This window comes from Crocodylus siamensis, chromosome 2 (genome assembly GCF_052110815.1).
Source record: "Crocodylus siamensis isolate JL-2025a chromosome 2, ASM5211081v1, whole genome shotgun sequence".
NCBI classification, from domain to species: Eukaryota; Metazoa; Chordata; order Crocodylia; family Crocodylidae; genus Crocodylus; species Crocodylus siamensis.
In genome coordinates this window covers 47521236-47548513 of record NC_143396.1, presented here as the reverse complement: position 1 = coordinate 47548513, position 27278 = coordinate 47521236, and the positions used below count along the sequence as shown (strand labels likewise).

The 27278-nt window shown below is 42.7% G+C and overlaps 1 protein-coding gene across 5 annotated transcripts in view; it reads right to left on the bottom strand.

Annotated features, from left to right (window-relative positions):
- The window catches only part of KLHL5 (kelch like family member 5), a 142917-nt gene that overhangs the window by 71335 nt on the left and 44304 nt on the right, over nucleotides 1–27278 (bottom strand). For 2 of the 5 annotated variants that reach the window (XM_090035763.1, XM_090035764.1), the window contains exon 4: nucleotides 26231–26278. The exons of 1 other annotated variant lie outside the window; for it this stretch is intronic. In XM_090035763.1, coding sequence (XP_089891889.1) covers nucleotides 26231–26232 — 2 coding nt within the window. In that variant the 5' untranslated portion in view covers nucleotides 26233–26278. Of the gene's footprint in view, nucleotides 1–14859; nucleotides 15258–26230; nucleotides 26279–27278 lie in introns of those variants that run through there. 2 more of the 5 variants (XM_090035766.1, XM_090035767.1) reach the window with 1 other exon arrangement.

Here is a 27278-nt window from a genome sequence, read left to right as displayed (position 1 = left end):
ATTTTCTCCTTCCTTTCCCTTCCCCGCCCTCCGTCCCCATTATATTTTCACATTTTTCTTCTTTAATCATGTTAAAGGAAATGATTTTATTTTATAACACAGGGTATGCACTGGGAGGTCTTTTTTAATTAACAATTAAAAATAAGAAATGCAAAACTGAGTGAATGGTATAATCTGTAGACAGTCTAAAAGCAAACATATGTAAAGGTACTTAAAGAATAGAAAATATTGAAAAAAATGCCATTAGATAAATAAATGAACACCTCCACCTAGAATGTTGTTCTTAGGTCTGGCCACCCTAGCTCAGGAAGGATATAGCAGAAATTGAGGAGATACTGAGACAATTGACAAAAATTATTAGGAAAAAAATGCCAATTGAAGAGAGATGAGGTGAAAAAATGGAACTATTTAGGGGAAATAAATAATAAAGGGGGAGAAAATAATGCATCTTATTAGAGAATATAAACTGGATGCACTTATTTAAACTCTTACAAAAGCAAGAGCAAGAGGACAGCCAATTAAATTGAAAAGGGACCAAAAACTGACAAAAATATTTTATATCTTAGATGATTAGCTTCAAGATACTGAAATCAAGAATTTCATTAGGTTGCACAACTAGACATGGCATTTACCTGTATTACCAAATATCCAGATTTACCAAATATGGGAGTTTTAAAAAATAGCAGTGAATATACCATATACCACTTCATGCAAGAGTCAATAAATCAAATGATCACCCTCTGAGACAATATATTAGACCTGACATGCTGCATGACCAATCTGATCTGATATAGCATTTCTTACACTCTGATTAAAAGTCCAGCAGCAACTTTAGTTTATGGTGAGAGAGAGAGAGAGAGACCTAGTTGTTATATTTACCTTAAGAGCGAGTAACTCATATAATTTCAGGTTACAGAGAGCATAAAATATTAAAACAAGTTAACTTACATGTTCGGACCTGCGCTTTGCATTTGTGAATCGATTTTAATTTTGCAACTTAAATATCACCTTTTGTGGTTTCGTATAGTTTTTGGAAATAACTTTTTACAATGCAGTGAGTTGTACTGCTGTCTCTTTGCTAGTTCATGTCTTACTGGAAATGGAAATCAGGAATTCACCTTATTTCCAGAACTTTAAGATATCCTAGCTTTTTCTATTTTTTTTTTTAATTAACAAAAGAGAAGGTACATGGCAAGCAAGAAGTAGTAGACTATTCTAGGGAAAGGAGGTAGCATGTAAGAAAAAGTCAGAATGTGGGAAAAAGGCAACAGGAGTGTTAAAATGAACTAAGAGAAGCAGAACAGGTAAGAGACTTAATAATTATAGTGGAAAGTGGTAACTATTAGGAAGTGTGGATAGAAAGTGTTTTAGAGAAAAAAGAATAGAAATCCTTAAACTTGAGATCTTGTCTACACTTAAATCTTAAGTAGCCCAGATAGCCCCTGCAGCAAAGATGCAGTAACATGAGCTAGACAAAACTTTTGGGGTAGAAATGATATCTTTAAGATATTGCTTCTGCCCCAAGAGTTCTGTCCACCTCTGTTTTTTAGACCAACATGGCTAAAACCTATATCCCTGCAGCATCACAGCATCCCTGGTAGGCTTCTAAAGCCTATGCTGAAGCCTGTACCAATAAGTCTTCACTGTGATTGTTACCTGAGCTAGCTAAATTAAATCTAGTTCAGGTAGACCTACACATATTGCAACTATACTTCCAAATTTAAGAAATACTTAGCCAAAGAAGAGATTCATTCATAAGAGAATGTGGTATGCAGAACAAAATGTTAGTGCTATGGTTTTGGAGGAGATAGAAACAGGAAAGCTGAAGGCAATATTTTATAGCCACCAAATATAGAAATGACTAAGTCGCAGGCAACTTTTTCAGAATGGGATAACAAGAAAAATATGAATTGCCATCATCATGCAGAAAAAGATAAATAGCTTGAGACTAAATACTTAGGCAGAGGGTGGTAATAGTGAGGAAAAAGCACGGAGGAAACTTCTGAAGTAAACTTGGCCCAAAACAGTAACAGAAATTAGTAGAAAAAACAAATCCTCAATTCTGAAAAGACCCGACATAGCACTATCATTTAGTTCTCAAAAATACAAAATACATGGATACATTTATGAAAAACTGGACTTTATTTCCTCCTTTCCTCACTTTTCCTTTCCCAGAACAGAGAAAATAAATAAATAAATAAATGCCCTTGTATTATTCACTCTAGTAAGATTAATGTACACAAATAAATATGTTGCGTAAGAAGGTATTCGTGGTAGAACTATACTAAAAAAAATTCAGTCAGAAATACACGATCAGGCATTATTTTCTGTTTGCCACCTGTAATGCTTCTGTAAACTATGTTACTACCTGCAAATGTCTTAGCATACATGTAAAATAAAGTTCTGAGTCACTAACAACTTCAGACTTACAAAGAAAAAAACTATTTTAATAAAAATCAGATTAAATGCTTGTTTTGATATTGGCTTAGTTCCTGGACATAGGTACACACAATACAAATTCTTTCTATAACTTCCACCATTAGCTTTAAGAATCTTAGTTTCATCCCACCATAAACCTACAAATAAGAAGACTACAAACAACCCCAATTTGAAATAATGGCTAGTTTGCACAAGGAACGATACAAACACATACAGCATATTTTCTATTTCAAGTAACTGAACAGTCTACAAAGACAACAGAGTGGCAGAAAAATGATACGACCCATTAGGGACTTGCCTACATGGGTTAACACAAAGTTAGCGGGAACGTGCAATTACAAACAGGGCAGATAGTAACTCCCTTTGGCCGCATCCACATGAGCAGGGCTTTGCATTTGCAGCAGCACAAATTCTTGCAGTTACTTTGTGCCGCAGTGCACGCCTCTTCTGGTGCTGTTTGCAGCAGGACACATTGTTCTGCTGCTTCACGTGCTACAGGCAGGCGGGGCTGGCTGGGGCACAGGGCAGGCGGGGCTGGCTGGCAGGCAGCTCCCATGCTGAGGCACCCTGTGCCCCAGAGAGCCAGGGAGTGGTATGTGGAGAGAGGGGGGCTGCCTGCTCCCATTGTTAGAAATATTATTGAAAATGCATTATCAATAAAGTTGTTAGAACAGCACAGCTGTCAGCTCTCCCTGGTGGGGGAGAGAGGTTGGAGGAGAAGCTACTAAGGGCTCTTTGTATTAAGGTATCACTCTCTCTTTGTTCTGCAAATTTACTATCTCTTTGTTACAGTAAAGCATATACTCCTTAGCATTCTCATGCAGATAAGAGTAAATTGCAATTTTTAATGGTCTCCTGGCCTTGAGGCAGGAAAGGTTTGAACTTTTTGTAACCTAAAGTACTTTCTGAGCAGGCGCAATTAGCTAATGCATATAAGCCTATCCGCCCCGCATACTTAAGTAGTTAATTATAATGCACATGCGACGGATGACGTGATGTCATTTCATATAAGTTTGTATGAACCGGAAATGAGATGTAAGAGTTCCTGCTTCTGCACACGTGCTCAGGAGAGAGGGGATAAAAGCCAGCTGAGAGTTGTCCTCAGTGGTTGGAGTGATCCTTTGTTTCCGCTCCAACCCTATTTGCAAATATATACCTTTTGTGTTGCTAATGGAGTGTGTCTGTGACTGAGAGTTTTTCGCCTCCTGAGAAACGAACCATAGCAATTTCTGCAACACCATCTTCGCACTGCGGAGTCCCATATGCTGAGGAACCCTGAGTCCCAGCCAGTTGCTCCCCATCTGGCTGAAGTGCAGTGTGCCTCGAGACAGGGGAGCAGGCGCCCTGGGAGTAACGCTGAGCAGCCCTCTAAGAGCTACTCAAATTAAAGAGCCTGAATCATCTTCTGCATCAGCATCTCTGCACTTCAAAATGGTGGCAGGGGCACTTTATCCAAGGCTCATTCAATGAGATTTAGATAAAACGAGTCCCCACCAGCACTCTGAAGTATGGGGCCACTAATACACAAGACGCAAAGGATGGCTAATACACAAGGCATGAAGGCTGGCTGGAGCACAGTAATTACCATGCTCCAGCAGACTCAATTCACTGAGTCTGTCCTGACTCGTTGTAATTGCAGTGCATCAGTGCAGCCTCTGCATTCATGTATAGGCATCCCTTAACAACCCTTTAGATATTCTTGGGAGGAATGAACCAGCTGACATGCTTAGTATACCAGGTACGCTCCAAGAGATTAAAAAAAAAAAGCTAATAAAAAACAGTCGTGTTGATAGCATAAAAGGATTAACAGTTAAAGAAATCTCATTCCTAAGTTCCATTGATATCAGCATGGCATGATTTAAGACTTCCAGAACACCAGAACACTGATTTAAGGGTGGTTTTGCTAAATATTCTCATTAGACATGATAGAGGATGACATGAAGAATAAAGCAGTGCTGCCTGAACCATGCTATCCTTCCATATGGCCTGCACCACGGCAGTGTGCTAGAGAGGAGTATGGAAGCAAAAAGTCAGCACACAAGAGACCTTCCCACGCTATGGATCTTTTTTAGCACCTGCTCTCCGTCATTTTAAGGCAAAGGGAAGATGTGATTATCCAAATCTTTCCCAAAAAGATTCTACTAATTTAATTTAAAGTGACCACCCATCTTAAATATTGTGGTTATGTCCTGTCATGCCCAAAGGACTTCTTGTAATGGAACTTTTGTTCCAAATTTGAAAATTGGTCCCAAAACTTTGCTAAGCAAGACACTACCTGCCTCCTGGGAATGCAGTTACACTGCTTGCAACTTGGGGATAAAACAGTCTAGTCTCCTGAGAGGTAGTCAGCTGTGTTCATCTGAAGTGAGGCAGAAGGCAGGACAGGGTGGCACTTTATAAATCAGAGATACGCAAAATGCAGCTCACCAGGGATTCTTTCTGGCCCACGGTGTGTCCCCTGGCCCTGCCTAGCAGTTGTAGGGGGCAGCCCGGCATGGCAAATGCAGACCTGGCCCTGCTGCCTGGGCATCCTGTCCCATCTGCTCCATACCCGCTGCCAGGGGCACCAGATAAAGGGGCCTCAGGGCCCCTGCAGCCAGGCAGATGGGATGGGGCCATGGGTGGGCAGGGAGCTGAGTCCAGCAGTGGGACAGGCTGGAAGAGTCAGGGCTGGGATCCTGGGGGGAGGGACTTGGGGTCTGGGACTGAGCCATTATTGGGACATGCTGCATGTCCCTGCCCACAAAACTGAAGTCCATTGCACAGATGGGCAGGGAGCAGATTGCTGCGCCCCAGCCCTGTGCTATCACCAACCCACAATCCTGGTCCCAGTACTGCCTGCCCATTCTGCTCCTGGACACCTCCCCATCCACCTGGCTGAGTGTGCATTGCATGCGGGGGGCCCAGCCCAGTCTCCATGGAAACCCTGTCCACCCACCTGCTCCAGCCAGCACCTCCTGGGTAAGACCAATCACCCAATGCTGGGTCAGCACTGCGCCCCACCTCCCTCCCCCCAAACACTCACCAAAACTCCTTAAGTGGCCCTCCAGGCCAAATAACTGCCCACCCCCGTTATTGACTAACTTGCTCAGAAATGCTTTCAGAGGTGGCTTTCAGGGGCAACGACCTACTACTTCATAGAATCATAGAAATGAAGGGCTGGAAGGGACCTCGAAAGATCATCAAGTCCAACCCTGCTGCTCTGGGCAGGAATACTGCTGGGATCAAATGATCCCATAAAGGTATCTGTCCAATCTTCTCTTGAAGACTTCCAAGGTTGAGGACTGCATTATCTCCTTGGGAAGTCTATTCCAGATACTGGTCACCCTTACCATAAAGAAGTTCTTCCTTACAACATGCTAATATCCTGAGCCAGAGCTATATAGCCATGTTTACATGACACTGAGCCCAGGCAAGTATGTTTGTATCTCAGCAAAGTTAATTTACCTGGATGCATTGCAATGTGAAGGCCACTAAGCTACTTAGGTCAGCTGAAGCACCAATAGCTTGCCTGCCAGAGCACTGTGTGAATGTGACTACTCTGCTTAGCAGCATAGCAGTGGGCTGTATTAAGACAGGGCAGAAGAAGACTGGTTGTATAAATATTGTAGTTTTTACATTTATTACTGGTCATATATATTGTGTGGGGGGTGCGGGCAATAGGGTATGTTGAAGGGTGTAGATGTGGAGGGATTGCGAGGGCAGGGTGTGGGTGTGTGGCATTTGTGGGGTGTGAGGGATCAAGGCAGCCCACTGCCTTCCCTGCCCCCTGCCACAGGTCCCTATATTCTGCTGGAAGTAGAAGGGAGCCCCTTCCCCTGCTTCCCCCTGGCTCCCTCCCCCCCTTAGTCCCAGGAGGGAACAAGATCAACAGGATTTCACAAGCTTTGCTACAAAGACACATGCAAGTGAGATACAAAGGCACTTGGAATTGATCCTGACCAACATAAAACCTTGGCTAGTGCTCAGAACAAGTGGTATCATCATCTCTACCAGGGCATCAAAGTCTACAGGAACTGGCTCCAACAGCTTGAAGACCCCATGGTTGTCATCCATGGGGGAACGAATGATGCGGCCAGGGGCAACCCTGACTGCATTATGAAGGATTTCAAGGGGACAAGCTTAAGGAGATGGGGGTGCACGTGGTATTCTCCTCCCTTCTTCCAGTGAGTAGGTAGGGACGGCGACATAAGGCCTGCATTGGCGAGGTTAACCGGCGCTTACTCAGTTGGTGCTGCCAGGCAGGCCTTGGGTTCCTAGATAATGACCCATGCTTTTGGGTGGGGGACTTGCTGGGGTGGGATGGGCTTCACCTCTCTCCTAAATGCAAGCGTGTCTTCTCTTCCAGTCTGGCTGATCTTGTACGGCAAACTTTAAACTAGCCTCGCCAGGGGAGGGGGCTGCAGGAAGACAAGGAGACACCACCCGAGCAAGACAGGTGAAAATGCAAGGCGTGCCCAGGTAAGAAACAGGGGTCCAGACAGTCTCCCAAACTGGGGGGTGGCACATGCAGCTAGGCAAGGCCTTAAATGCATATATACCAATGCTCGTAGTATGGGGAATAAACAGGAGGAACTCGCCCTCAGAATAGCCAGTTCAGACCCAGACATAACAGGGCTTACAGAAACGTGGTGGGATTCATCCTATGACTGGGCAGTTAGCATTAGGGGCTATAGGCTTTACAGGCGGGATAGAGAAGGAAGGAAAGGTGGGAGTGTGGTGCTCTATGTCAAGGAGCAATATACATCCTCTGCCAGCAGAATGGGGCAGAGGAGGGGCAAGCTGAAGTGCTCTGGGTCAAGATACAAGGGGGCATGGGGAGAGGGATCTAACAGTGGGGGTCTACTACAGACCCCCCAACCAAGGGGAGGAGCTGGACCAGGAATTTTTGGGCCAGCTTGCAGAAGCACTTAAGGCAAGGGATGTAGTTACCATGGGTGATTTAAATTACCCGGACATCTGCTGGGAGGAACAGTCAGCCAGGTCGGACCGTTCCAGGAGGTTCCTGGCCGAGATACAGGACCTCCACTTAATTCAGGAGGTGCACAGTCCCACCAGAGGAAATGCCCTGTTGGACCTTGTCCTGGCCACAGGCGACAACCTGGTAAGGGGCCTCCAGGTTCTTGACCACCTGGGTGACAGCGATCATCATTTGCTGGAATCACCATCCAGCACAGTGTGTCAAGAGCCTACAGCAAGGCAGTAGCCCTAGACTTCAAGAGGGCCAACTTCAACGAGTTGAGGAGATTAGTGGGAGAGGCACTGGGGTTCCCCGAGAGCAGGGGAACTCAGTGCCCAAGATGAGGGGTCATTCCTTAAGGAGACGATACTCAGGGCCCAAGGGGTGACCATCCCAACAAGAAGCAAGGGGGGCAAGAGTGCCCAAAACCCCCCTGGGTCACCAAGGGCGTCTAGGAATGCCTGACTGCCAAAAAGGCAGCGTACAACCAGTGGAAGGGGGGTGCTATCTCCAAAGAGGAGTATACCTCCTCTGCTCGAGCCTGTATGGGGGCTGTCAAGAAAGCTAAGGTGGACATAGAGCTAGGACTAGAGTCCAAAATCAAAGATAATAAAAAAAGTCCTTTTTCAAATATATAGGGAAGATGAAGAAAGCACCGGGAAATGTGGGGCCCCTGCAAGATCCTCTGGGCAATCTGGTGGTTGCGCCAGAGGAGAAAGCAGACCTCTTAAACAATTCTTCACCTCCGTTTTCTTGTGCAGGGACCGGGACTTCCCCACTGTGATATAAGACAGATGAGGGGAATGCCTCCAGACCTTAGGTTGGGGAGGACCGGGTTAGAGTGCTTCTGGAGGGGCTGGACATAGTCAAATCAGCAGGTCCTGATGCTCTCTGTCCCAAGGTGGTGAGGGAACTAGCAGGGGTTATTGCAGGGCCCTTGGCACGGCTTTACGGGCACTTGTGGTGTTTGGGCCAGGTGCCAGATGATTGGAAGATATCCAACATGGTCCCCATCTTTAAAAAAGAGAGGAGGGAGGACCCGGGCAACTATAGGCCCGTCAGTCTTACCTCAATCCCAGGGAAACTCTTTGAGAAGATCATCAAGGAGCACATCTGTGATGGGCCGGCTTCAGGGATGATGCTCAAGGGCAACCAGCACGGTTTCATTAGGGGCAGGTCATGTCAGACCAACCTGATTGCCTTTTATGATCAGATCACAAAGGCAATGGATGCAGGTGTCACTGTGGACGTAGTCTTTCTGGACTTCGGCAAGGCCTTTGACACCGTCTCCCACCCCATCCTCATTAAAAAGCTAGGCAACTGTGGCATTGATGCCTACACAGTCAGATGGATTGCAGATTGGCTGAAGGGTCGTACTCAGAGGGTGGTGGTGGATGGGTCATATTTGACCTGGGGGGAAGTGGGCAGCAGAGTCCCCCAGGGCTCAGTCCTGGGGCCCGCGCTGTTCAATTTCTTTATCAGTGATTTGGACAATGGGGTGAAAAGCAACCTGTTTAAATTAGCTGATGATACCAAAACTTGGGATGAGGTGAGCTTGCTAGTAAGGAAGGAAAGACTGTAGCAAGACCTGGATAGGTTACAGGGTGGGCTAACAAAAACAGGATGTTTCAACACTGACAAGTGCAGGGTGCTGCACTTGGGCAGTAGTAACCAACAGCACACTTATAAGATGAGAAACTCCCTTCCTGAGAGCACAGAGGCAGAAAGGGATCTTGGAGTTATTATCGACTCCAAGATGAACATGGGCCGACAATCGAGGTCACAGTGGGCAGGGCTAACTAGACCTTGTCGTGCATCCACAGGTGCATCTCAAGTAGGGCCAAAGAGGTGATCCTCCCCCTCTACGCAACACTGGTCAGGCCACAGCTGGAGTACTGTGTCCAGTTCTGTGCGCCCCACTTCAGGAGGGATGTGGACAACATTGAGAGGGTCCAGAGGAGAGCCACCCGCATGATCTGGGGACAACAGGGCAGACCCTACAATGAGAGACTGCGGGACCTGAACCTGTTCGCTCTTCAGAGAAGGCTGAGGGGGGGACCTGGTGACTGTCTATAAACTCACTAGGGGGGACCAGAAGGGTTTGGGAGAGACCTTGTTTTCCCTAGCACCCCCTGGCATAACAAGGAATAATGGCCACAAGTTGTTGGAGAGTAGGTTTAGATAAGACATCTGTAAGAAGTACTTCACAGTTAGGGTGGCTAGGATCCGGAACCAACTTCCAAGGGGAGTGGTGCTGGCTCCTACCCTGGGCGTCTTTAAGAAGAGGCTTGATGCCTACCTGGCTGGAGTCATCTGAGCCTAGTTTTTCTCCTGCCCAGGCAGGGGGTCGGACTTGAAGATCTACAAGGTCCCTTCCGACCCTACTTCTATGATAAGAGAAAAGAGGCCATAGGAAACAAGCAGCTCCTGAACCATCCAACCATGATGCAAACATCTGCAACCACTGCCACAGATCAAGTAAATCTTGGATGGGACAATTCAGTCACAGGACACTACAAACCATCTATGTCATAGGCTGCAACACCCGCCATCTCTCGCAGACAAAAGGATGCCAAACACAAGGGCATGCAAGGAGAAAGTTAGGAAAGCCAAGGCACAATGTGATACACCTGGCAAGGGATATAAAAGGCAGTAAAAAGGGATACTACAAGTATGCCAAAAGAGGAGGAAGACAGAGGAACCTTGGGTTCCTTATAGACTCCAAAAGGTAATCTAGTTGCAGATGATGCAGAGAAGGCTTAAGTATTTCAATGTCTTTTTTACTTCACTTTTCAAAAATAGGGCCAGCTACCAGATGAGTGCAGTTGCAGCAGGAGAGAACAGCCTGGAAGGACACAAACAGCCTGGAGTAACACAAGAACAGGTTAAGAGATTACTTAGAGAAAAGTTAGATGCTTTCAAGTCAGCAGGACTGAAGAGAATGCACCCTAGGGTACTGAAGGAACTGGCTAAGGTAACTTCAGAGCCACTGGCTATCCTCTTTGAGGACTCACTGAGGTCAGATGAGGTTCCATGCAACTGGAAAAGGGAAAATTTAGGGGCTGTCTTTAAAAAAAGAAAAAGGGAAGAAGGACGATGCAAAAAATTACAGACCAGTCAGCCTGACCTTAATACTGGGAAAGGTCCTCAGTGAAAGTATTGCGAAGCACCGAGAGGAAGACAAGGTTATCAGGAAAAGCCAGCATGGATTCACCAAGAGCAAGTTGTGCCTGACCAACCTGATTTTCTTCTATAAGGTGACAGGTTCTGTCGATGGGGAGAAAGCAATGGATGTAATATACCTTGACTTTGGCAAGACCTTTGCCACCGTCTCCCCCACAGTGTTCTCATTAACAAGCTAAGGAAATACAGACTCAAGTACTGTAAGGCGGATGCGTATAACTGGTTGGATAACCGTACTCAATGAGTAGTCCCTCAGTGGCTCTAATGTTTCGTTGGGAAAAGGTACACAGTGGGGCTCCCCAGGAGTCTGTCCTGGGCCCAATATTGTTTAGTATCTTCATTAATACTTTGAACAATGGGATTGAGTTTACACTTAGTGCCAAGTCTGGTAGTTGCACATACTCCACAGGGTAGGGCTAGGATCCAGAATGACCAGATAGACTGGAGAAATGGTTCACAAATCAACCACATGAAATTCAGCAAGGGCGGTGCAAGTGCAAAGTCCTGTACTTGGGTTGGAATAACTGAATATACAAATACAGACTGGAGAATGATTGGCTAGACTGCGATATTGCAGAGAAACACCTGGGGGTTACAGTAGACCATAACACTGAATAAGAGTCAACAGTGTTTTCTGGTTGCAAAAAAGGAGCAAAGAGCATATGGGGTTGCATTAACAGAAGTGTCACTTGCAAATCAAGGGAAATGATTCTTCTGCTGTAATTGGCAATACTGCAGCCTTACCTGGAGCACTGTGTTCAAGTTTTGGTGTCATACTCCAAGAAGTATGTGAACAGTGTGGAAAGAGTCCAGTGCAGAGCAAGAAAAATTCTTAGGGGGCTGGGAGTCAGGACTCAAGAAGAAAGGCTAACAAGCTAGGGCTTTTATAATATGGAGAAGAAAAAACTGATGGGTCTTCAAATCTGATAAATCTTCAAATATCTGAAGGATGGTTAATCATCAGCAATCCTTTCCAGTCTAGAAGGACTGTCTTCTATGATCATCTTATCTGTGGGTCCAAAGATGGCTGAGAAGGCCTATCCAGGATTGTTGCAGTTTGGGCACATATTTCCACGCAGGGTGGGTGGCTCTGGGTTCTTGGTTTGGTTTGTGACACGCTGTTTCTGCCGTTTCCATTTTACCATCTCCTGTTGTCATTGTAAGATTTCAAAATATTGAGATCCTTGCACCAAACTCTTCCTTTATTTGGGGCAGTTCTGGACAATGGTCTCCCACAAATTGATATTGATGTTGCATTTTTTCTTGGCCTTGAGGATGTTTTTGAAGCACTTCCTCTACCTTCCTTTTAAGTGTATGCCTCATGTGTTGACTGAGCTGGGAGAATAAAACTTGCGTTGGGAGTCTGGAGTAGGACATCTGAATGATGTGGCCGGCCCAGTGAAGTTGATGTCAGATGATCATCACCTTGGTGCTCATGGTATTTGCTTGTGAGAGGTGCATCTCTCTACCTAGTGAACTGACAGGATCTTCTGCAGTCAACACTGATGGTACTACTTCAGCAACTTGAAGCGTCTCCTGTACATTGTCCATACTTCAGTTCCATGCAGCAAGGTGGGGATCATGACTGCTTGGTAAACCGTGAGCTTGGTTTTGGATCTCATGTCATGGTCTTCAAACACCCATTTCCTTAGGCGGATGCCTGAAGATGATTACAGAGTAGATGAAAATGGGCTTTTCTCTGTGACCACAGAGACAGGACTAGAAACAATAGCCTCAGCCTTCAGTAAGGGAAATCTGAGATGCAGCTGGCGATTAGGAATAATGAGGGTGGTCAAGCATCTGAGCAGACTATCTAAAAGAAATGGCAAAATCTCTCTCTTTGGTAGTTTTCAAGAACAGGTTAGATAGACACTTGGCTGGGGTGGTTTAAATCAGGGATGATCCTGCCTCGATCAGGGAGCTGGACAGGCTATGACCTGGTAAGCTCCCTTTAAACCCTACTTTCATAGAATTCTATGAACAGGAGGCAAACTTCAAGATATGTTCACTTGGTCAAACTCTCATGATTTATATGCCATGTTATCCAATAGTTTAAGAATATTCCACTTGCGGTGTCTTGCACACTTTTGATGAAGGGCATGCAGGAGAAATGATGAAGTATGAATCTTTTCTTGAAGATGCAAGTATATGTATCACATGATAATGTGAATCATTATTATTAGTTATACATCAAATTTCAAAACATTGAACCTATAATTTACAATACTTCACCTAAGTTTCTCACATTTAATCAAGCACTAAAAATAATAAAGTAACGGCAAGGGTTACAATACAATATAAACAATAAATAAAAAATTAAAAGGCAATAATTAAGGGCATGATTCTTCCAGCTGTAACTTGAGTCAGAATATATAGGAAAATAAGGATGCAGTTACTCTGGTAAAGAAAACAAGCCAAATAGGATGTGTACTTTAATTTTATTAAATTTACACTTGTTTGTAGCAGTATATAACCCCCATCACTTTCAAAAAATCCCCAAAATAACCCAATCACCAAAAATAAAATTAAAATATTAAGACTAGAGACATTTTCTTTCATACCTGAAATGGATAACTCTTCTTTCCCATTATATTACTAAGCAGTTTTATTTGCCATACTTCAGTTCCTTCCCTATCCTTGACCTTTTCTGCAAATAAAAATGTATCTCTTGTATTTTAACAATTACATCAACCTCTCAGAATGAAAGACTGAATTTTAATATCAATTGCTTGCCACCTTAAGAAATTGTTTTATACAGTGCTCTACACTGAAAAATTACAATCCAAATTAAGATATTTCTAAAAATATTAAAAGGTACTAGCTCTGTAGACTGAATGATGATGTATTCATGACATCTCTAGGAACTACTTATATTAAACTGCTTTAAAAATACATACTGAAAATCACCTCAAACAGAAGATCCTACATATGTATATTATGGATAGCTGTATATATATATTTCATACCAAGGTAAAGCAGATTCTTCTAAACTCTCAGGATACACTGTTCATTCCCTTGTAATTTTGGAACACGATTACAATTCAATAACCAAAGCAAACACATTAGGTTGACTAATATTTTTTCTTGGGTATTTATTTTTCCATCCTTAAAGGATATAAAGAATGCAGTGTTTATGCTTATCTGTTTCCCTCTGCACCAAGAAGATTCTTCTATATGAAGGTTTTCATTCTTCAAAGGGAATGAAATGCACTATACCTGCCTATCCGCTTTATTAACACAGTACCCCTTTAAACAGTTACATTCTTTCATAATGTCAAGTCTTTGCAAAATTAATTCAAAAGCTAAAAAACAAACACTATAAAATGAATTTGATATAAATATGCATACTACAGTAGTTACTGTAATACCCACCACAACAATAAAGAACATAGCAAAAAACCTTCATTGTAGTACAGTTAAGTAATAAAGGAGGTAGCGGAAATAAAGCAAGCAAGAAAGAAGGGAATTTATGTATTACTCCCTTTCCACCAATCATTAAGAATCTTTTGCTAAAAGAAAATAATGTTATTATTATTACACATTATTTATTCTTTAGCAGCAATAATAGGGTTGAAGAGAGAAAGAGACTTATCATATTTTAGACATAAAAGACCCATTTTGTTTAGTCTAAATTAGGCTTACAATTAAAGACACTCCTGCCTTAGTTTACCACACAAGCTGGTTGGCAATATATTACATTCGGTGCATGAAGTAAACATTTTTTTCCCCTCAAGTTATACATGCCTAGATTTTTAAGACTGAAAAATAATATAAAATGCAAATATAGGCAAAATTAGAACTGAAGCATATAGTCTACAGCCCCTAATTTTATTTTACCACTGTTCTTGAACAAATTACACATATACAGATACTTGCATATATATTATTCTTTCTAACTATGAGGCTAATTCTTAGTCTACCTACACCCAGAATAAGTGCTATTCTACAGCAATGGGGGTTGGTGGGGGGGACAGCCTTTAAAAATTGTTGTGCAATGTACCCATAAAGATTATATGAATATAGGCATATTTTAAATCAATTGGTAACTAAGATAATCATTTAATTAACTTTAAAGAACAACTTTATTATAAGCAAATTTCATTAATTAAATACATTTGAAGTAGCAAATAATATTAAACCACATACTTTAAAATTTTTTTTAATGAAAAACTGTCAATTTTCTGAAATATTTAACATACAATGTTAGTTTAAAACAAAACTATGTTAAAAACAGAAAATGACAACAGATTTATTACAACAGGAAAGTAACAATTAACCTGCATGAACTGCTGTCCGACTCATTTTCTTCTTCACTCCCCCCATCATCTGCTTCAGCTCTGTCAAGCCAACGTGCACCTTCTGAGTCTTCTGTAGAGAACTCAAATGTAGGGACTTCAGAGGTGGATGCCATTGGCCAAAGAGGTGAATTCTGGAAATCCTGTTGGCTGGACCTTCTGTACCCAATTGATGCCAAAGGTAAGGGCAGGTTACCTGGATCTAAAAACTTTGTCCCACCAGTTGTTGCATTTTGTCCTTTATTCCAGAAGTCTCCCTGGTGGCTATCAACAGCAGAATTAGGGGTTGATGCCTGATGACCAAACCACCTCCATCTGATTTTTAAAATCTGCTTCACGTCAAACTCTTTACGAGAGCCAGACATCCTCAGTGAAAGCAAGTGATCGTCTAGGCAACAGGGCAAGAAGCAGTGCACATAAAAGATTTGTGCACCCAACCAAGACAAGAGAAACACATGCTCCGGCTGCCTTTGGCAGGCAGATATTTTAGGGGAAAAAAAGAGACAGCATTCACATAAAAAGAGCTTTTTTTAATCATGTATCATCTGGATGTAAATAAATGGTAAGGGATGTTTTGGGGATAAAAGGACAAGGTGGAACAATCGCCTTAATCAAGAAAAACTCCAATCAGCTTACATTAAAGCAGCCTATGCACTTTCTATTGCTCTTCCCTATCCTCCGACCATTAGCTTTCACAAACACTAACAGCATTCATTAAAGCCCTTTCAAACACTGAATGCCACCCCTTTTTCTTAAACCACAAATGACAGAACACAATTCCTATGCTGCATCTCAGAAACTCTCCTGCTTATTCTGTTAACTCTTGCCTACTACAAATGAAAAAAATAGTGCTTTTAAAGAGCAAATGAAATGTCTCTTGCACTGCTGGAAATCATTTACAAAAAGGCTAAAAAAATCCATTATACTGCTTGTATTTGAGAAGAAACTGAACTGGAAATGATTCCTTATTTCCTTTCCATTACATGGTATGCATCAAACCTTTAAAACAAAAACTAAAAAAAAACAAACAAAAAAACCCCCCAAACAAAACAATCAGATTGAATGGCTCAGGGGACTGGTAATGGGTTACAGAACCTTTCATCTTGATGTGGTTGTTTGATTCGAATCTGGGTCTGAGTGGTCTGAGTGACTGAAAGTTATTACCGAAGGATGTTTAGCAGTCTCTGTGAAATGAGCTAATGGTTTTTATCCATTACATACCACAAAAGCCATAATCACTACTGAAGCTGAACGGTCAAGTTATCATCCAGATGGTCAGAGACTGAAGTGAGTCAGTCATCAGGACCACACTACTTTTTTACCCCTTAAAAATCGGTCCTATAGGTCACATTAAAGCCACAATGATGGGACAGAATTAGAAAATAAACATTGCTTACAGGAAGAGTTCAGCCTTCAAACCAAACCAAACCTTAAATTTTAAGTTTATAAACTATCACATCAAAATTCTGTATTTGGATCTGCAGAATGGAAAGGAAAATGGCAGAAGTGTAACTTACTATGTATTATACTTAATCACGTTACATTTAACTTGCTACATGAAAGAAAATACCCCATACCTACAAGATGCAGTGGATCATTTGGGTAACCAAGTGGCAGAGTTTAAGACAAAATGGAGTCTGTTAATAGTTTAGGAGGTGCAACTAAAAATATAGCACAGATTTTATTAGCATCCTTGATAAACAGAGTAGGTCTCCATTTTCATTCATCAGTGAATTTATTCTGTTCAACTCTGGGTACTCCAGGGTATGCAAACAGAAACTGGACAAAAATGTTTTTTCCTCTCTATTTACTTTTGGCGGTAACTATATGTCTTACTCTTTTTCTTGTGAATTTTATAACTAAAAATCATGCGTTTATCATCACTTCAAGATCAGGTTATTTTAACAGGTTTTAAATGGGCTGCATGCCGAGTCCTCACAAAAATTTAAGTAATGCTGAATTTTGCCACCCACTTATTAAACAGATTTTCATGCCATGAGCAGGTTATATTAATACTCTGGGATCTATACTAATGAAAGTGCTGGTTTTAATCTATCAAGCACAAAATTGCTTAGGAGCTGGTTATTAACAGACTGCTTCTCCCACAGGCTGTTACATTTGCTATGACTAGAGATGCTTCAACTTTATCTATTCATATAAGAACCAGATACCAGCTAGGTCTTCCCCATGAAGATCCTCTCTATTTTAGAATCTATACACTAACTCCCTGGTCCCCAAGACCCTACACTTGTTAGTCACTGAAGCATGCCCAGATGATTAGGAAGACATTTGGGATGCAAGAGAAGTGTGTGGGTACACACACACACACACACACACACACACACACACACACACACACACACACACACACACACACACACACACACACACACACACACACACACACACACACACACACACGTAGTTATTGTTGCTCCCTTTGTTTCAGCAGAGCAAAGCATGAACTTACTTAAATATGACAATAGTCATAATTGGCACAGAACATTTAACAGACTATAAACGAAATACCTTCCCTACCCTACTGTACATGTATAATTGACCTCACATTTCAATTTCAATGAATATCACTGTAAAATGCATGGATTTTTAGATGATTTTACCAAATACTAATTAAAATAACTGAACTTGCAAATTCAAGGATAGTATTGACTGAACATGGTTCTACTCTGAGAAGTCAAATCACAGAATCATAGAAAAATAAGGCTAGCAGGGACACCTGGGAATCAGGTAGTCCAACCTCCTGCCTGAAGCAGGATCATCCCTGTTTAAATGATCCCATACAAAGCCTGGTCTAACCAATTACTAAAACTACACAGTCACCCCCCTCACAACCACAAGGCATAGCACCCTAACCTGCCACAGGTAAAGCAGGACAATGGTATATAACCTTGTCTCCCATTGTAGCCAACAAGAATAGATGAGACAAGACAAAGAAAATATTAGCATGTGGATACCTCATAGATGCAACACAGGCTTTGTATATACTAAAACATTAGTTTTCTTCACTTAGTAGCATAAGAAACAACAGAGCAAGGGGGAAAAAAAAAAAAAAAGGGTAAATCATACACCCATTTCCTCTGACCAAAACTGGTCCTGCAGCTAAATTGATTCTCCCGGTCTATAACCTGGTACTAATGTATACTTCCCTTCCCTCTTCCCTGACAATTCCCCAAGCTTCTTGTGGCTTTGAGCCTTTTCTGGTTTATATACCTCTCCCTTCCAGCACCCAACTACCACATTTACTGGAATACAAGATGAGATTTTTTTTTTTTTTACCCCAATCAGCATTGGGGGGGGGGAGGAAGAAGACCCTTGTCTTACATTCACGTACAAGGAAGCCTCATTAAACACACTATCATTAAACTGCTGCCAAAAGAAGCATGTGCTCAGTAACAGAAAACAACTATGAAGGTGATTAAATGAAGCCAGCACTGAGCATGACTATAAAACATATAGCCCATACTGGCAAAACATACTGATGGGAACCTTTTTTTTTGTTTTATTTACAAGTTTCATTAAAAATACATTTATCACCTTATACTTACAAAGCTTCACACATTGAACATTCCCGTTTTACCAAAACTTAATATCGTAAAAACTACATATCCAAAAATGTACAACTACATATATTAAATCCTTAAAAATCATAACACTTCCCACAAAAACACTTACATAGCTCTTTTTCTTCAGAGAATCCCATGAAAAACTACCACCTCAGTAATCATCTGAAACGCTCTGCCCCTCTCATCAGTTCTCTCTGTTAGTTCAGTTAAACAAGTGTGTCCAGTCCTCCTTCCTCCACTTCTCTGCCTCTTCTTCTCGAATCTCTTCCTTGTCCCAATTGATGTACTATTTCAGTTCATGCAGCCCTAGCTTCAGGCACTCTTTCAGTGAAGGCCAGCCCCTTAATAACTCAGAGGTTTCTTACTTTCCATAAATTAGTTTTCACACATGCTAATAAAGCAGAGTTGATGATAAAAAAAAAAAGGATTTTTAAAAAATAAATTTGATTTTTAAAATTTAAATAAGATTTTTTATCTAATCGTATTTTTTGTTAAGATGCCTTTTTTGATGAAAAAACAATATAAAGATAGATTTAATTTAAGATATGTTAAAGCTCTAAAATATCATCATGGAATAGGGATTATAACTTCTAATTACATACTATTTGAGACAATATATTCATGTAACCTTTTCAGAAAAGTTTTATAAACAGGTCACAAAAGACCATGGACTATATTAGAGGCCCAGCCCTATGGAGTTCCCAGGGGCTCCTCTATAGATTAGTAAAGGTTAAAGAAAATCACTCTACCCAGTAGGACTCAGTGATCAGTCTAGAACTGGGGTTGTCAACCAGGAGTATGCATACCCCCAGGGGTACTTGGAAAGAGACTAGGGGCGGTACATACAGGCAGGTTTTTACCAAGGTTCAGTTTTGCCTTCAGCATCTGGTGATCCCTAAATGCCACAATTACAATTCCTTTCTTCCTTATCTCTGTTTCTCTTGATAGAACACGAAGTCAATTCTTGACCATTTCTTTCCGCTGGGGTCAGAGTCTTTGTGAAAATTTTTTCCCTTGCTCACACATCTCCTAATGACTCTTCTTTTACTATATTTGCTAACAATCTGGATGAGCTGCCTATAATTCCATTTCCTCCTTCCCTTGTTCTGTCACCCACTTCTAGTATGCAGTTGAAGTCCTGCGCTATTACCTGAGGTCTCCCACTACTAGTTTTCCAAGCAGAGCTTTTCTCCCCTCCTGCTCTGATGGTGCATATACATCTAATTCTGCTCCCCCAACTGACAGTATCACTTGTTGCAGTCTGCCACTTACGTCTTCTACCTGCTTTGCTTTCACCTGTGGGTTCTTAAATAGTATTGCCACTCCAGTTGCTTTCTTTTCATTTGTCCCTGATCACCAGGGCAGTCCCCATCTTTACCTTTTCTCAAAGTGCTTATAATCCCTTTCCCCCAGTATCTCACATTCTTGTAGATAGATTATGTCTGCCCTTACTTGTTTTAACGCTGGTTCGATCTGTTCACAGTTTTTCCTTGTTAGTACACTTTTGACTTTAATAGATGCTATAATCAATGCTATTGTGCTGGTTTTAAAGAGTGTCCCTGTCCCTTAAAGGTTTGCTGGTGCTGCTACTCACTGTGGTGGACTCCTCCCCATCCCCCACTCTTATGCCTGTCACTTTTGCAAGCTACTTGGCTGCCTTGGCATCTAGGAAGGCTTCCATTTTCCCACCTCCTCACCATTTCCCACTTTCAGCTCACTCCTTTGAACTGGAGCCCAGAGGAGTTAGTGGTGGAAAGCTGTTCTCTGGCTCTGGCTCCGACTCCGACTCATTCCCCCCATTTTCAGGTTTCTTTTCCCTGCATTTTCTTTCTTTTCCCTCCCTTACTCCCAAGCTTTTTTATTTGTTCCACCTCCATTCTTCTGCTTGTTTGATTTCTTCTTTTCCCCTCCACCACCTCCATGTTTGGGTTATCTCCCACTCCCCTTTCCCCTTCCTGTTTCTTCTTGAACCACCTCAATTACAGATTGAATTTTATTAGTAGACATTTAGGACTGTGAGTCCAAAAAGATGACAAAGCCAGTAGGGAAATACAAATCGCCCAAGTGAAATACAGATCGCCCAACATTAGAGGGATGGGGGTGAGGAGGGGAACACAACTAGGCTACAAAAAATACAATGCTAGCCAACTAAGCCTGGGAGTGGGGGAAGGGGGTTCGCAACCCTGAGAGAGAAACAACACCACAAACCCATACAATGGTCTGCAATGGTGGAGGAAGTAGTTCGAAGAAAGTGTCTCAGTCCATATAGAGTCTCATCGTGGGAGTCGTGTTCAGGTGGAGTGGGGTTGTCCATTGCTGAAAAATCCTCTCAAAGTGAAGTCCATCTGGTGCAGAGGCGGGGTTCAGGCCGTCTCCTCTGGGTCCAGTCTGGCGGCGGTTCATCTGGGGGGGGGAGGGGGGTCAGAGTACTGGCAGTGGCCCTTGATGCGTTCCATGTAGATGTCACGGGACCAGTGGATGGTGTTGGACACCACAAGGCAGCGCGTCAGCTTGGCATAGCGGGAGGAGACACGGCAGGCACACAGAATGCTCTCGTTGCTGGGGTCCCCAGCTCCAAGCATTCCCACAACGAGTGCGCTGACTGTCACGTGGTAGCCGCAGCCCCTCAGGATGTTGGCCAGCAGAGCATACTTATCACACTTGCGAGCCCGGGCGTCGGTGAAGGCTTGGTGCCGGTTCTTGAAGGGGATGGTTATGTCCATGATCACGACCTTCTTGGCCTCTTTGTTCACGATTACGATGTCGGGTCACATCTGGCTCTCAACCTGGGATGTTGAGGTTTATTTCAATTACAGATATTACATGCCTCTCTTTCTCCTTTCCTGCCTCCTGTGGAGTCTCATCCACCATTTCTACTTCATCTTACCCTCCTCTTCTCCCTCAGCATCCCTTTCTGATTCATGCTGTTCCTGAAGGGGTCCGACCTTGCTTGCTTTGGGACACCTGCAGAATAGGTGTTCCTCCCCACAACAGCTAGTGCATTTTAGGGATTCCTGGCACTCTGCAGCTCTATGCCCCTTCCCATCACACCTGTAACACACCATGAAGGGATAGTATGCGGACGGGTGTCCCTCCTTGCCACTGCTTTGGTTGCCCATGGTATATTATAAAACTCTGGTGGCGCCGCAGTTGGTTCACAGACAGGAAGTGCTGCACGCAACTTGAGCTCCATTTGTTTGCTCTCAACATAATTTGTGCCCTCCATGACCCTGTCCCAAATATCGTATTTGTCTCTCACCTTCTCTACAAACATTACTTTTTGCACATGCAATTCCATCCACCTTTCTATATCTTCTGACTCTAAGAAACCTATATACATTCACATACATACATGCAATACTATAAATCACTCGTTCTCTTGACTCTTCCCCTATTAACTTTATCCCTCTTAATTGCTCCCTCCCGCATTCCTCTGTATGTTTCTTCCAAAAAATTTCATACCCTTTACTGTTCCAGTAAGTAAATTCCCAAGTGTTTCTGTTTTGGAAAACAATCAGGCTAGTGAGAGGCTCTGCCTGCCTGCACTTCCAATATTTCAAGCAATACCTTGTCTATGAAGTGACATCTGCTCATTGTCCATCCTGTCTGCACCCAGTCACTGGTTGACATTGCTTTTATCCAGTCTCTGATCCTCGCTGACATCTCTTAGTGCATCTTCTGTGTCTTCCCAGTGGGGCAACATTCCATTGTGCTCCTGCCACTTTCTGCTTCTCATCCAATGCATTTTCTCCTGCTGTTCCCAGCCTATATCCCATTCTCTTCTGCTCCTGTCTTCCCTCTGGCCTTGTTCTTCTCCCTGTCACCTTTTTTGCCACTGCCTCAAACTCCTGTCTTCCCTTTGGCCTTGTTTCTCTCCCTGTCACCTTCTTTGCCACTGGCTCTGTCATCATTGCTACTTCCGCTGCTATTCCTATCGTCTTTGTCATCTTTTTTCTCTGCTTCTCCACCTTCGTCCACTCTCCATCTGTCTCTAGACGTTCTTTTCCACTCTTCATTTCACTTTTCACCTCCTGGTTACTTGCTACCACTGAAATTGCTCTGAACTTCAGGCCTCCCTCCTTCACTCTTTACACCCTGACACTTTGTTGATCCCTATCTCTGCCCTTAAGGCATTGAGCAGGTTTTCAGCTGAACACTTGATCCTAGCCCAAGAGGCCTACAGAATGCTGATGGCAACCTAGCATAAGGATAGGTTAAGTGTAGCCCATCTGAATAAGATATATGGTAATGACCATTGTACACAGTCCCCTTCAGCGTCGACTTTTTCAAGTCCTGGTGAGTCACTAAATTGAATATATTTTGACTTCCTCTTTACTCCCACAGCTGAGCTGTGCATTTCTTTCTCATTTCTAATTATTCCTATGTCAACATCAGCCTTAAACATCACCAGACTGAGCCCCAAACAGTTCACTCAGAATCCCTTTGCTGCCCTCTATCTGAGCCCGTCACATTTGATCAATGTAGCCCTACTCTCCATGAGGTGGAGTCAGACCAGGTTGCCCTGTGCCTGAGCTGTATGTAAATTTTTGGAGGATTCCAGGACAAGACGACCAGGTTACAGTTATGAGCAGAAGCCAAAAAGAAAAAAAGAGGAAGGAGCACCCAGGAAATTACAGGCCTGTTAGTCTTACCTCAGTCCTGGAGAAGCTCTTGGAGAAAATTATCCAGGTGCACATTTGTGACAGGCAAGTAGGGGAGTGTATGTTTAGGGGCAACCAACATGGGTTCATTAGAGGCAGGTCCTGTCAGACCAACCCGGTGGCCTTCTATGACTAGGTCACAAAATCCTTGGATGCAGGTGTTGTAGTGGATGTAGTCTTTCTGGACTTTAGGAAGGCCTTTGACACTGTCTCTCACCCCATTCTCATTAAAAAATTGGGAAATTGTGGTCTACACAGATGGGTCACTAATTGGCTGGAGGGCTGCACCCAGAGAGTGGTAGTGGACGGGTCATCTTTGACCTGGAGGGATGTGCACAGTAGGGTCCCCCAGGGCTTGGTCCTCAGGCCCACAATGTTCAATATCTTCATCAGCAACTTGGACGAGGGGGTGAAAAGCACCTTGTTCAAATTCACAGATGACACTAAGATGTGAGGAAAAGTGGGCACGCTAGAAGGGAGGGACAGGCTGCAATTGTATCTGGACAGGTTACAGGGGTGGGTGGATGAGAATAAGATGGGATTCAATACTGACAAGTACAAGGTACTGCACCTAGGGAGAAAGAACCAGCAATATATCTACAGGCTGGGGAACTTCCTTCTCATCAGCACAGAGGCAAAAAAGGATCTCGGAGTCATAAGAGACTCCAAGATGAACATGGGCCACCAATGGGGGGATGCAGTCAGGAATGCTAACCGCACCTTGTCATGCATCCACAGATGCATCATGAGCAGGTCCAAGGAGGTGATCCGACACTGGTCAGGCCGCAGTTGGAGTACTGCATCCAGTTCTGGGCGCCGCACTTCAGGAGAGATGTGGACAACATGGAGAGGGTCCAAAGGAGGGCCACTTGCATGATCAGGCAGCAGCAGGGCAGGCCCTATGAGGAGAGGCTACGAGACCTGAACCTGTTCAGCCTCCACAAGAAAAAGGCTGAGAGGGGATCTGGTGGCCATCTAGAAACTGGCCAAGGAAGACCAGCAGGCAATAGGAGAGTCCCTGTTCCCCCGAGCACTACTGGGAGTAACAAGGAATAACGGCCAGAAGTTGACAGAGTGTAGATTCAGGCTCGATATCAGGAGGCACTACTTCACAGTCAGAGCAGTTAGGATCTGGAACCAACTTCCAAGGGAAGTGGTACTCGTTCCTACCCTGGGGGTGTTTAAAAGGATGCTAGACAGACACCTTGCTGGGGTCATGATCTGCTCAGGTCCCTTCCAACCCTACCAACTATGAAACTATGAAACTACTTAGCATAGAGATCCTGTGGGGGGGAAGGGGCGGTATATGGAGTACACACACATTTTGAGCAGTGCTGAGCTGTGGGATCACCGTGGTTTGAAATGCTGTTGACTCTGCTGGGGCTCAGACCAGTGAAGTATGAGCCTTTTTGATTTTGGCTAATATCATGTATACTTTTTACTATATCAGAGGTTGGCAACCCCTGGCACATGTGCCAGAGCATGGCATGCAAAGCCATTTTGCTCAGCATGCCACAACTGACCCAGGCTCTGGGCAGCTGCAACAGGCTCTGGGCAGGCTGCAAATAGCTGGCCTGGGCTCTGGCACGCTGGCACTGGCTCCATTCTGGTGGCAACTGCATGGGTTCCTCAGGGCACAGGTCAGGGAAGGGGCTGAGGCAGCTCTGTCTGCCCAAAGGCACTAGTATACCTGCCACCAGCAACAAGGATCGGGCCCCTCATGCACCAAGTCAAGGTGTAAGTCAGGGTTGAGGTAGTTTTGGCACTCCAGCTAAAAATGTTGCTGACCTCTGCCCATATAAGTAGGTACACAAGGGCTGCTGCTTAATAGTGTGTGTTTATAGAGTACCTGTGCTAAAACTTGCAGCAGCAGTTCCGGAAAAGGTAACATGCATCAGTTCTGGATGAACAAAATCTGTAGGTACCTGTAGTAATTTGCCTATATACAGAAGAATTTGTGGGGCAAAGGGAAGGAGGCTACCTGAACCCACAGATTTATTTTCCCTGCTGTAAAACAATGGGAGGGGAACAAATTCAAGGAGAACCACCAATATCTAGATTCTGTACCTGCAAGATTATAACAAACATATGAATTTTCTAATTATTGGGGGAGAAGACCACCTTATATTTGAGTAAATACGGTATTATTCAGCTGGTAGGGTTTCTCCACATTGTACTTCACAAAGTCCAAGCACACCAGTTGGCAGAAGTAGCTTTTTTCAGCTCTAACCATCTCACTAAGCCAACTGCTTACTGTAGTTAACTTAATGATTGTACTTTGACAGCTCTCTGTCATATGTAATTTGATAGGTGGGTTTACTTCTGAAGCCTTGTTAGCAAAAGGTGAATAGAGCAATTTTCACCACAAGAATTTCAGAGCATCAACCAAAATTCCTAACTTTTGCAGTGTTAGGACTGCAAAACAGACTCCTCAATTCATTACAAATACACAGAACAAAAACTAAAAACACTGCCAGGAGCCATGATAAGCTAGACTGTAGGAATTGAGTGAAAGCGGTGGGGAGAGGAAAATCCTTCTTTTTCTGAAAACTAAGTATATTTGATATGATATTTTGATAGGGGAAGGAAGGCAGGCACAAAGAAAGACGGGGGGGGGAGAGAGAGCGAGAGAAAGCACATGAGCATACGTGCGCCACAAACACACTAAATATGGCATGCAATAACACCATGTTCATAAGGCACTCTAAGAGAAATGCATTTAGGTCCCAGTCCTTGAAAACTTGTTCACATGTGCTTTTACCAAGTTAATCAGAACCTTCAAAGTACATAGTTAGGCATATAAATCTGTAGCACTGAAGTTTAAGAACCAAAAAATCTTTGCCTAAGCACATCTTTTCACATTAACATCAATTGATATAATTTAATACTTTATAGTGAACTGTAAAAGCATAGGATTTACCTGAGGGCAAGTTGTCCTCTATTTGTTAACATAATTCTGTTGAAATTAATGGGCATTTAAACACTTTCTGCAATGATGCTCTAAGCTTGACAAGTTCCAATTCCAATGATTATAAACACACTGATTTTCTTAAAAAGACAAAACCCCTGAGCTTATAAGTATTTAATCACGCGTATAACTTTACTCACATGAGTAGTTCCACAGACACCAACAGGACTACTGAAGTAAGTAAAATTCTGAAAAGAATTAAATGTTTAAATGACTAGGGTTAAAGTTGGCCAAATTCTGCATTCTGATTAAGAACAATGTAAAATACATATGGTACTAACAATAATTTGTTAAAATTGAAGTAGCAGAAAAGACTGCAAACTCCAAGAATATATCAAGAGATTTTTAAAAAAATAATTTACTTCACTAACAGGACTTTGGAAAAATTTATCAGCATGAAGATGAAAGAACAGAAGAGACCAATGTCAACCTTTTTCTTTTATTAGCTAAGAAAGTTGTGACCCAGACATTCTTAGACAACAAAATTATGACCAGTTTCATTTATCCAAGTGCTAAAGAAGAGTTTTAACTATGTTGGGTAAGAGCTTAAGCAAAAGTATTTATTCCAAGATCAGCAGGTGCTCTTTAATGCCAATTACCTCATTTAAAAGGGACATAGCTAACATACGAGTTGAGTGAGATTTTTCTGTAGATAGCAATTCATTTGAATTTTGCACATGCATTTTCATAATAATGTAAAGTACTTTGAGTGAAAGGAAGTTAAACCATCCAAGTAAATCTTTTAAAAAGCAGATTAAAATAGGTAAGTCTAAATAATTCACACTTATCCAGTATTTACTAATGAGGATAGCAATGCTTAAAAATCAAACTTCCAAATGAACAAATACATAATTAATAATGACCCTGTCTGAAGCATTTTTAAGACTTGAAAATTAGCACTCTTTTACTCTGGGTGATGTTTTTCCTATGGTTGCTGCTACCTTTTCACTTAGCATGATTATATCATTATTATTAGCCATCAATGTAGCATCAGATATTATATTTTCAAACTAATAATTGTCAGACAATATATAAAAATAAATGCATGTTGTATTTTGAAAAACCTTTTTTTGATTTTCAAGTTAAAGTCCGGGGGACAAAAGACTCATCTAGTCCTTAGATGTTAAGCATCAATTAAGAATGAAAGTACCAAATATAATTAAAGATATATAGTCCTTGTTTTAAAAA